At 41.6% G+C, this 11,506-nt stretch overlaps 1 protein-coding gene across 2 annotated transcripts in view; it reads left to right on the top strand.

The window, feature by feature from the left end:
* Nucleotides 1-1,013: 1,013 nt before the first annotated feature.
* Nucleotides 1,014-11,506, top strand: part of gabrb3 (gamma-aminobutyric acid type A receptor subunit beta3) — a 60,095-nt gene continuing 49,602 nt past the window's right edge. For both annotated transcript variants that reach the window (XM_060867372.1, XM_060867370.1), the window contains exons 1-3: nt 1,014-1,624; nt 1,895-1,986; nt 3,633-3,700. In XM_060867372.1, the coding sequence (XP_060723355.1) occupies nt 1,536-1,624; nt 1,895-1,986; nt 3,633-3,700 (249 nt within the window). In that variant the 5' untranslated portion in view covers nt 1,014-1,535. The remainder of the gene's footprint in view (nt 1,625-1,894; nt 1,987-3,632; nt 3,701-11,506) is intronic.

Below are 11,506 nucleotides of genomic sequence, written 5' to 3'. Positions count from 1 at the left end.
GATGAAACAGGGAGGAGCAGACGAAGGCGGGGCAGACACGTGACAACAACAATAGCACATGGCCAAAAAGTCCGGGCTGAATCATGACAAACTGATGCTAACATTCTTTAACCTTATTGTAACAATAAACAGATAAAAATTATAACGTGTTGTTGTTGTTGTTTATTTATGTCGCGTGGTATAAGAGGAATAAAACAGCTTTACAGTGTGCTGTTAAAAAGAATATTAATAGTAATTCCACTTCAGTATCATCACCCCGGTGTCTCTCCATCATTATCTTCCTTTAGCAGAACAACATGTCATTCATTCATTCACCTTCTACCGCTTATCCGAACTACCTCGGGTCACGGGGCATCTCATCTCAGGCGTCATTGGGCATCAAGGCAGGATACACCCTGGACGGAGTGCCAACCCATCACAGGGCACACACACACACACTCTCATTCACTCACACAATCACACACTACGGACAATTTTCCAGAGATGCCAATCAACCTACCATGCATGTCTTTGGACCGGGGGAGGAAACCGGAGTACCCGGAGGAAACCCCCGAGGCACGGGGAGAACATGCAAACTCCACACACACAAGGTGGAGACGGGAATCAAACGTGCTAACCACTAAGCCACCGTCCCCCCGTCCCCCCGTCCCCCCCGCAGCCCCAGCCCCCCACCACATGTCATCATGTTTTATTCCTCACATTTTCTCTTTAGTGTTCATTGCTCACGTGTTCGTTCTCATTACACGCCGCAGCGATGCAAGTGAAGTCATGGCATGAAATGTGTACAAACCACGTGTCCACACGCACAGTATACGTTTCCCAATCACACACTATAGCGCTGTCTGTTTAAAAAAACCTCTTCTGATTGTATCTTTGGAGCAAAAACTAGAGAAAACTGCAACACAGCAAAAAGAGAAGTGTTGCATGGCCAAGCGAGGAGTCACGTGATTCCTCCGTCTTTCTGTCATGACAGTAAGACAACATGCTCACCACATTTCAGACCACGTCGCTAACGAGCAGCATCCAAACCCGACGCGAAACAATTTCTAACAGCCAAAAGCCTGGATTTTAATTATAGTATATTTTTCTCCATGAAGCTTCGTGAAGAGCTCGTCTGATCTGATCTGATGTGTGGTGTGATGTGTGGTGTGATGTGAGGTGTGAACTGAACTCATCCATCTGCGCGCATTTTCTCCACAAGTTGTTTCTCAACGTGCCATACGTCAAGAAAGAGAAGGATGGAGATGGAGATCTGGCTGGACCCCAAACACCGATAGCGTCGGAGGAGATTTTAAATAATAATAATAATAATAATAATAATAATAATAATAATAATAATAATAATAATGCGTAAAAAATGCGTAAGAGTTTTTTCCGCGCGCGCATCCAAATAACGCAACGTACAGAAGCCGGAACTTTCCTCATCCCCCTGAAAGCACATTGCTGTCCACAAAGGCGACTTCTGCAGCTTCAGCAGCATCTGATGGAGCACGGAGACCTGTAGAACACCGAGACTCGGCTCCGAGAGCATAGGGATGTTTGGGATGTTTGTGATCGGGAAGAGAAAGCTGTTCGGGATCATTTCCGTGCCGCTCCTGGTGGCACTGATGTGCTGCGCTCAGAGGTGAGTGAGCGCGTAAACTTCGTGCGTATTGACGCTACGTTCAGGCGCAAAAACAGCCTATAAACACGGACCTGTCCTTGTACTTGTATGTAATGTAGCTTTAAAACTGAAATGTGGATATAGTGTACCTTTAAATAAAAAGGTTTAAGCTACATATTACCTTACAGATTTAAATGGTACACCTATATGCACCTTTTTAGGTCAAAGCTGCACACTCCAGTGACAAGTGCCCTTTTCTTTCTTTCTTTTTCTTTACTTTTATTTTTCCAGCGCCAATGAACCAGGAAACATGTCTTTCGTGAAAGAAACAGTAGACAAGCTGCTGAAGGGATATGACATCCGTCTCCGCCCTGACTTTGGAGGTAAATTCAAATTTATCTCAATTTTACACACTTTAATGCACATATAACCAGAAAAGACTGTTAACTAGTAGCTTTGTTTGTTTGTTTGTTTGTTTGTTTACTTTTTGCACATCACATATGCCTTTAGTTTAGTTTACTTTATGTATATATAAAACACTTGGGGCTTGATCAGTTAACTATTAAAATCGTATCTAAATCATACACTTTATTATTCATCATGAAATATTCAGCACCACTTTCACTCTGATTCAGGATGTAAGTCCTGAATGACGTCATATTCCAACACACTTTCAGTATGTTTTCTCAAATGATTTCAGAACTCATGTACAAACCTCTGATGCTACATCTAAAGCCATGTGCTTCTTTACACCATGAATACGTGCCTCTGTATGTATCCTGCAGTAATCTTGGCTTTGTTTGTGAACATGTTCTAACATTTACGCAACACATGTACATGGTGTAACCGGCGGGGGCGGTTCAAACTCTTCAAACTCTCTTAAATATAAAGGTGTCCAGAAAGTACCAAAAAGGATTGTGTGTAATGATGCCACAAAAGAACCCTTTTTCGTTCCCAGAGAAACTTTCAGTAAACTTCAGTTCTTTAAAGAACCCATTTTTTCTTAGAGCCATAACAAAAAAAAAAAAAAAAAAAAAAAAAAAAACTTTTTATGGACTAAAGAACATTTTTCACTGCAAAGAATCTTGGAAAATCCATGGATTTCAAAGGTTCTATATAGAACCATACACCCTGACAAGGAACCATTTGAGAAGCATTATTTTTAAGAGTAAATGATCCTACAGTACTCTTTGGAAGAGAGACACTTTTGTATATAGAACCTTTATGGATTTAACCATAGAAGCTTTAGAGGTCCAAGTACTTTACTGTATACTCATGTTCTGTACTGACAGGTTCCTTAAAAGCTCTTCAGATAGTTTGGGGTTCTAAGAATATTTATACTCTTAAGCTGAAGAGTCTCATTTAGAACCCTTAGAGATTTACCCATAGAACCTCTAGGGGTCCAAGCACCGTATTATATACTGCTGTGATGTACTCATAAGTTCCTCACAAGTTCTTTAGCTAGTTTAGGATGCTTAGCTGCTTCAAATGGTTCTACCCTTGGAAAGGGATTTATTTTATTGTGGAGTCCAATACAGAACTTTAAATAGATAAAGAGCCATTAAGAGGCCAAGCACTAGAACAGAAACTTCTGTTTTACACATGTCGGTTCCTCACAGGTTCTTCAGATAGTTTGAAGTTCTTGTCCAGATGCAATGGCTCTTTTCTTAGAATGGAAAAAACTTTGTTGTAGATTTCAACATAGAACCTTTAATCAAACATCCTTTAGGGGGCCAAGCACCAGAGTTTACACTCTTCTGTAGGTTCTGATGTCTCTTATGATGTGTTATAGTCCTTATATACTTTGTGGTTCTTCTTAAAATGTTCTGTTTGGTTACTTCTGTGGAAAGCAACTTTGTTATAGCATTCAATACAGAACTGTAGATTAAAGAACAGTTATGGGTCCAAGCACTGTAGATGTTCGTTCCACACAGATTTAATATGAAACTAATAGTGGAACCAAGTTATTTTATTATCTTTATTTTATTTATTATGTTATTTTTATTTTATTGTATTTGTTTTTGTGAAGGTGCACCGGTGTCAGTCGGGATGACCATCGACGTGGCGAGCATAGACATGGTGTCTGAAGTCAACATGGTAAGTTCACACACAATTTTTTTTCTTCGTGTCCTACATTCAATTTCTCTATAATCATAATTAAATAAAAGAATCAATATTTTCAGTTCATTAAAATCTCCTTAAAAATAAATATTAGCTGGTGCTAACGTCCGAATATAAACTGAGTACAGCACATTTTTATTTACCAAATCGTTTACATTAAAACATGATTTTAGTTTAAAAGTTTAGAAGTTGCTATTGACAATTCTTTATTTCTTTACTGCAGTTTTTATTTTAAACGAGTACATAGCGTTGTGAGACGCAGTGCAGCATGAAGACAGCGTGTTCCTTGTCCTCATCCTTATGCACATTTGCCTCGGGTTGTATGCCGTCGCGGTATTTTTGGCGTTCTGTTAATATTCATGTTTTCTCTGCTCACGCTCCTGGAGGCTTATGGGCGGAGCTTAGCATGATTAATGTGTATACTGTGACACTGGGAAGAGTCGGATTGTAGCGTGCTATAATTTAGTGCGTTATGATAGTGAAAGTGGGGAAATCACTTCAGAGCTCTCAACTCGGTCCTGATCGGCTCCATCAGTCATTAGATGGGGTTTATTATAGTATTAGACCTCTTAAAGCCTTTGTAGAGCACTAGGTCCATCAGGGAGACTGTGGGAGACGGTGACTCTTCACTCTGGCTCCATAGTGTTTGTGGAAGTGTAACAGGGTAATATTCAGCCTTCAGACTCTGAGTAATCATATATAATAATAATAATAATAATAATAATAATAATAATAATAATAATAATAATAATAATGCATTTATAACACTGTTGTTTGAACATACACAGACGCTTACTGTAACTTAATAACTGAGCAAAGAATTTTTTTTTTAAAGAGTGTTTTTGGACAAAAAGACATCAGTGTGAGGAAACTAATGTTTATATCTGTTTTGTCATCATAAGCGGATAAAAATGTACGATGTTTCATTCATTAATAGGTTCAAACTGTGATAGCTGGTTGTGAAATTGCTGTGGTGGAAGAGGAGGAAAAGATTTTCAGACATGTTGTTATAGGAAAGTAATCAATGATGTTCGAGAAAGCGTCAAGCACGTGAGTCACGTGAGATTTTTATGAGCTGTAGAGAAGACGATTGGCTTTTTGGATCCTTACTGACTAGCAAACCCAAGACTAGGAATGAATGAATGAATAATGCAGCATGTGTCTGACGTAAGGATTAAGGTCAATATTCAGACTTTAGCAGGGTGTGTTGTTGTCTCTGACTGAATCCTGACACTCATCAGAATCTTTACTGGAGTAAATCATCTTTGTCTGACAGGAAGTGATGACTGGACTCTGCTCTCTGTCCCTTCTGAGTCAGCAGAATTGAGGGTGGTGTATTGATTGACCCGCAGATGAAGAACAGCATTTATACTCTCCATTAAAGTGCAGACGGAGACGAGGCTTGTTCCTCTCTTGGTGTAATTGAATCTGTATTATATAAGGTACAGGTCCGGTTTGTGTGGTTACATAACAACAGAATAAAGGAATGTGTCGGTGTTAAGGAGTGTGGAGTCAATGTTAAGAAGTGTGTACTGTATGTGTTAAGAAGTGTGGAGTCAATGTCAAAAAGTGTGTATGTGTTAAGGAGTGTGGAGTCAGTGTTAAGAAGTGTGTATGTGTTAAGGAGTGTGGAGTCAGTGTTAAGAAGTGTGTATGTGTTAAGGAGTGTATTGGTGTTAAGGAGTGTGGCATCATTATTAAGGAATGTGTTTATGTTAAGGAGTGTGTTGATGTTAAGGAGTGAGTCTGTGTTAAGGAGTGAGTCTGTGTTAAGGACTGTGTATGTGTTAAGAAGTGTGGAGTCAGTGTTAAGGAGTGTGTCTGTGTTAAGGAGTGTGTTGGTCTAAAGAAGTGTGGTGTCATTGTTAAGGAGTGAGTCAGTGTTAAGGAGCGAGTCTGTGTTAAGGAGCGAGTCTGTGTTAAGGAGTGAGTCTGTGTTAAGAAGTGTGTTGGTGATAAGGAGTGTGTTTGTGTTTAGTGTGTTGGTGTTAAGAAGTGTGTTGGTGTTAAGAAGTGTGTTGGTGTTAAGAAGTGTGTTGGTGTTTAGTGTGCTGGTGTTAAGAAGTGCGTTTGTGTTTAGTGTGCTGGTGTTAAGAAGTGTGTTTGTGTTAAGAAGTGTGTTGGTGTTAAAAAAGTGTGTTGGTGTTTAGTGTGCTGGTGTTAAGAAGTGTGTCTGTGCTAAGGAGTGTGTTGGTGTTTAGTGTGCTGGAGTTAAGAGGTGTGTTGGTGTTAAGAAGTGTGTTGGTGTTAAGAAGTGTGTTGGTGTTTAGTGTGCTGGAGTTAAGAGGTGTGTTGGTGTTAAGAAGTGTGTTGGTGTTAAGGAGTGTGTTGGTGTTTAGTGTGCTGGAGTTAAGAGGTGTGTTGGTGTTAAGAAGTGTGTTGGTATTAAGAAGTGTGTTGGTGTTTAGTGTGCTGGAGTTAAGAGGTGTGTTGGTGTTAAGAAGTGTGTTGGTGTTAAGAAGTGTGTTGGTGTTTAGTGTGCTGGAGTTAAGAGGTGTGTTGGTGTTAAGAAGTGTGTTGGTGTTAAGAAGTGTGTTGGTGTTTAGTGTGCTGGAGTTAAGAGGTGTGTTGGTGTTAAGAAGTGTGTTGGTGTTAAGAAGTGTGTTGGTGTTTAGTGTGCTGGAGTTAAGAGGTGTGTTGGTGTTAAGAAGTGTGTTGGTGTTAAGAAGTGTGTTGGTGTTTAGTGTGCTGGTGTTAAGATGTGTTGAGTGGGTGAGCATTAGGCATCGGTGCAGATTGATGACCGGTGTGTTCTCACAGTATTCACAACCTGAAACATTCAGTCAGCAGATCAACATGTGAGTGCAGTGGACAGATGGACAGATGGACAGATGGACAGATGGACAGATGAGATAACTCCCTCATATGGTGTGTAAAAACAGGTCACTGATCACAGCCAATCACAGAGCAGGACACTGATCACAGCCAATCACAGAGCAGGACACTGATCACAGCCAATCACAGAGCAGGACAATGATCACAGCCAATCACAGAGCAGGACACTGATCACAGCCAATCACAGAGCAGGACACTGATCACAGCCAATCACAGAGCAGGACACTGATCACAGCCAATCACAGAGCAGGACACTGATCACAGCCAATCACAGAGCAGGACAAAGATCACAGCCAATCACAGAGCAGGACACTGATCACAGCCAATCACAGAGCAGGACACTGATCACAGCCAATCACAGAGCAGGACACTGATCACAGCCAATCACAGAGCAGGACAAAGATCACAGCCAATCACAGAGCAGGACACTGATCACAGCCAATCACAGAGCAGGACACTGATCACAGCCAATCACAGAGCAGGACACTGATCACAGTCGTTCCCTCACAAACTCTTTATTGTCATGTTAGAGTCACCGTAATGTTCCAGCTTCACCTGAGCGTTACAGCACTAACACTGGTGACTCCTATCAATGTTACGTAAACAGCCATAAACCATAACAGCGTTTTATTTAAAACATGAACAATAATATACCAGAGTGAGCGGATTAATATAAACCTCCCAGAGTCAGAGAGCTGCTCTTATAGAGAACGACTCAACACCTTCTGACCAATCAGAGCCCAGAACTCATCAGCACTGAGCTGGAATGATACAGATCTGATAGAGATCCTAACAGAGACGAGAAATAAAAGGGATCCAGTGGACAGTTCGATTCCTCACTGTTCTGTCTGACTCATTTCCTCTTACACTGACCGTAGTTGCTGAATAGTGGACAATAATTACTGAACACATCTTTAATTAGTCCCGTTTATTAACTCGTTTATTTATGGTCTCATTTCTTTAAATCTGTTGACGTTTCTATTATTCTGCAGATGAACAGCGGAGCAGCTCAAGATAAAACAAAACAAAACGAAACAAAAAACAACCCAAAGAAATATTCATAAAACATCAAAGTAAACGAATTAAACCACTAAATAATCATTTTAAAAATCGATCAGCAGAACGAAATAAAATCATTAAAGTACAGAAGAGTGTATCGGTTCAAAACGAATACATTTATGTAAGAATTATATAGCAATAAAGAAGTAAAAGTCCAAAAGATAAATATTGAATTATATATAAATATAAAATTAGATTAGCTTGATAATGTTCTATTATTCTGTGGTTATGTAAAAGCATTAAGGATTAAAATAGAAGACAAATGAAACTGGAAACAATGGAGTACATTATTATATGATATGGATTATAACTAGCACGTTAAACACCTTGTGATTTAAACAGTGGGGTTAATGATAGCTTTGTTCTAAAGGAGAGAAATCCACCTTTAATTGTTTCACTCTTTGTCTTCGTTTTCCGGATGATCTCTGATTTATTGAGTCGGGAAGCGTGAACACTTGTAGACGAGCACACAGAGTGAATAATTCAGTAAGAGCGGATCAGCGCTGAATAATGAGACACATGCTGAAGGAAATGCTGAGCACGGGCTGGAGAAGGAACCACTACACACTCATTCAGAAGGATCAGGTCATGTGTTCTAACAGTCAGTCACAACAGCTCCATCTAAAGAAGTGTGGAGTCATTGTTAAGGAGTGTGTTGGTGTTAAGGAGTTTGTCGATGTTAAGGAGTGTAGAGTCAGTGTTAAGGAGTGAGTCAGTGTTAAGGAGTGTGTTGGTGTTAAGGAGTGTGTTGGTGTTAAGGAGTTTGTCGATGTTAAAGTCAGTGTTAAGGAGTGAGTCAGTGTTAAGGAGTGTGTTGGTGTTTAGTGTGTTGGTGTTAAGGAGTTTGTCGATGTTAAAGTCAGTGTTAAGGAGTGAGTCAGTGTAAAGGAGTGAGTCTGTGTTAAGGAGTGAGTCAGTGTTAAGGAGTGTGTTGGTGTTAAGGAGTGTGTTGGTGTTAAGGAGTGAGTCAGTGTTAAGGAGTGTGTTGGTGTTAAGGAGTGAGTCTGTGCTAAGAAGTGTGTTGGTGTTTAGTGTGCTGGTGTTAAGAAGTGTTGAGTGGGTGTGCATTAGGCATCGGTGCAGATTAACGACCGGTGTGTTCTCACAGTATTCACAACCTGAAACATTCAGTCAGCAGATCAACATGTGAGTGCAGTGGACAGATGGACAGATGGACAGATGAGATAACTCCCTCATATGGTGTGTAAAAACAGGTCACTGATCAGAGCCAATCACAAAGCAGGACACTGATCACAGCCAATCACAGAGCAGGACCTGCAAGGTTCACAGGAGGTTTAGCTGAGACCAGCCATGTGTCCTGAATCCCAGTTACACCACTCAAACCAGACAAAGATGGAACCAGACCACAGGCTGCCCAGGAGCTCAGGAGCTACACTGTGCTAAACTGCCCTCTAGGATTCCACTATGGTAAATAAAATGTTAGAAACTGCCCCCTAGTGTGGCCTACGTTAAGTACTATGTGATAAAGTGCCCCCTTAACTTTTAACCCCTAACCCTTATCCTATAGGCCTTAACTCCCAACTTTTAACCATTAATCTCTAATCCCCAACTCCTTACCAATTAATCTCTAACCATTAATCCCTAACCCCTAGCCACTAGCCATTAAGCCTTAAACCCTTAAACACCTAACCCATAACCTTTTAACGCCTAACCCTTAACCATTACTCTCTAACCCCTAGCCTCTGACCCTTAGCCTCTAATCTTCAACCCCAACTCTTAACCTTTAGCCCCAGCCCCTAACCCTTAACCCCTAACCATTAAGCCCTCTAATTTTCTAGCCCTTGGCACCTAGTTCCTTGCCTTAAGCTTTAACCCCTAACGATTCCAAGATGGTGGCACGGCAGTAGCACGCAGCTGCCCCTCTGTATACAATATCGTGCTATTTACGTTTTTTAGATTGACTATTCCTAGTACGTGGACATCAGAGACCGCGGTGTTCATTTATATGACTGCCAGAAGTTAATACAGTAGAAAAATCGTGCAACAACCGACCTGCACAATGATGTGTTGGAAAGTCTTCGCGACCTCAGCTTACTGCGGAGAGACCAGGCCTCCATTCCTCGGCATTGCCTTATACTGGTGACTAGGAGAGGGGACGCTGAAAATGGTGCTCTAGGAAGTGGAAGCAGGCAGATGTCCGTGCTAGGCTAAAATCCTACTTTCTACTTGCAAATGTTTGCTCCCTGGACAATAAACTGGACTACATTTGACTCAAACGCACTACACTTGTGCCGACAGAACTGCAGCTCTGTGCAGTAAGGTTTGCGGTGGTGGTGTGTGTTTACATCAACATGGAATGGTGCAAGATCTCTGTGCTTGTTTCTAGCTACTGTTCATCGTCAGTGGAGTTTGTGACTGTTAGATGCAGGCCATTTTATTTACCACAGGAATTCACCACGGTTTTCATTGTCAGAGTTTACATTCCCCCCAGCACCAATGCTAAAGAGGCTCTATGTGAACTCTATGGGGCTATTGGCGATCTGCAGAATGTTCACCCTGACGGACTGTTTATTATCGCTGGAGATTTCAATCATGCAAATCTCAAGTCATTGCTCCCTAAATTCCATCAGCATGTGGACTTTGCAACAAAAGTGGAAAACACATTTTGTTTACACAAACATTCCTGGCGCATATTGTGCGGAGCCCCGCCCCCACCTCGGCTACTCAGACCACATCTCTGTTATGATAATTCCAGCATACAGACCACTCGTCAGATTCTAAACCGGTTCTGAAGCAGGTGAAAACCTGGTCAGCAGGAGCCACTTCTGCTCTTCAGGACTGCTTTGAGTGGACTGACTGGAACATCTTCACCACACGCTCCAACCAGAATCCGTGGATGACTGGTAAAGTGTGTGTGATGCTGAAGACTAGAGACCTATCCTTCAGAACAAGGGACAGCCCTAAGAACAGCTAGGGCCAAACTATCCTGACAACATTCCTGGACCGGACAACATTCCTAGCAGGGTGCTCAGGGAATGTGCGGAACAGCTATTGGAGTTCCCTGAGCACTGATGTTATTCTTTAGTGCCTTAAGACAACCACCATCTTCCCCTTGTCAAAGAAGTCTACACTGTCCTGCCTCAGTGACTATAGTCCCGTCGCATGGTAATGAAGTGTTTCGAGAAACTTGTATCGTTCGCATATCGTTCAAACTGCTCCTCAGACGATGCCATTGCCACGGTCCTTCATTTAGCCCTCACCCACCTGGACAATAAAGACACTTATGTACGAATGCTGTTCATAGACTTTAGTTCAGCATTCAATACAATCATCCCTCAGCACCTGATCAGGAAGCTGAGCAAGCTGGGACTGAACACCTCCGTCTGCACCTGAATCCTGGACTATCTGACAGAGAGACCTCAGTCAGTCCGGATCGGGAACAGCATCTCCAGCATCAACACACTGAGCACTGGAGCCCCTCCAAAAACCAGTTTTGTCCTGGTCTGTCTTAGCAGCTCTATCTGCTCTATAAAGCAGCTGTGATGTGAGGTGACCCTGTGGCTGGAGCAGAGGTGAAGATGTCACTGGTTTACTGATGGATTAAAGCACACACTGCAGTGTGTCAGTTTCTTCTCATCATGTCCTGCACTCATGGGGCAAACTCGCTTGATTTTAAAAAGAGGAATGGATTTAGGTTTGTAAATTTTAGTGGTATAGCTTTAGTGGCTCCCCGTGATTGATGCTAGCAGTAAAAGTATTCATCATAATATCTTGTAAAATATTGTGTACAAAGCAGAAGCTGACAGTATGTGGAAGATTTATCGACATTCTTTAAAGATGTAGTCAGAGAGCTCTTCGGTTCTTCTTAGTGTTCCTTCTAATATCCAGGATTCTTTGATTCGTCTCTGTGGCTGAATATTAAACGAT

Source organism: Tachysurus vachellii, chromosome 4 (assembly GCF_030014155.1).
Source record: "Tachysurus vachellii isolate PV-2020 chromosome 4, HZAU_Pvac_v1, whole genome shotgun sequence".
Taxonomy (NCBI): Eukaryota; Metazoa; Chordata; class Actinopteri; order Siluriformes; family Bagridae; genus Tachysurus; species Tachysurus vachellii.
Note: the sequence above shows the minus strand (reverse complement) of the source record. Positions and strands in the feature narration are given on the sequence as shown.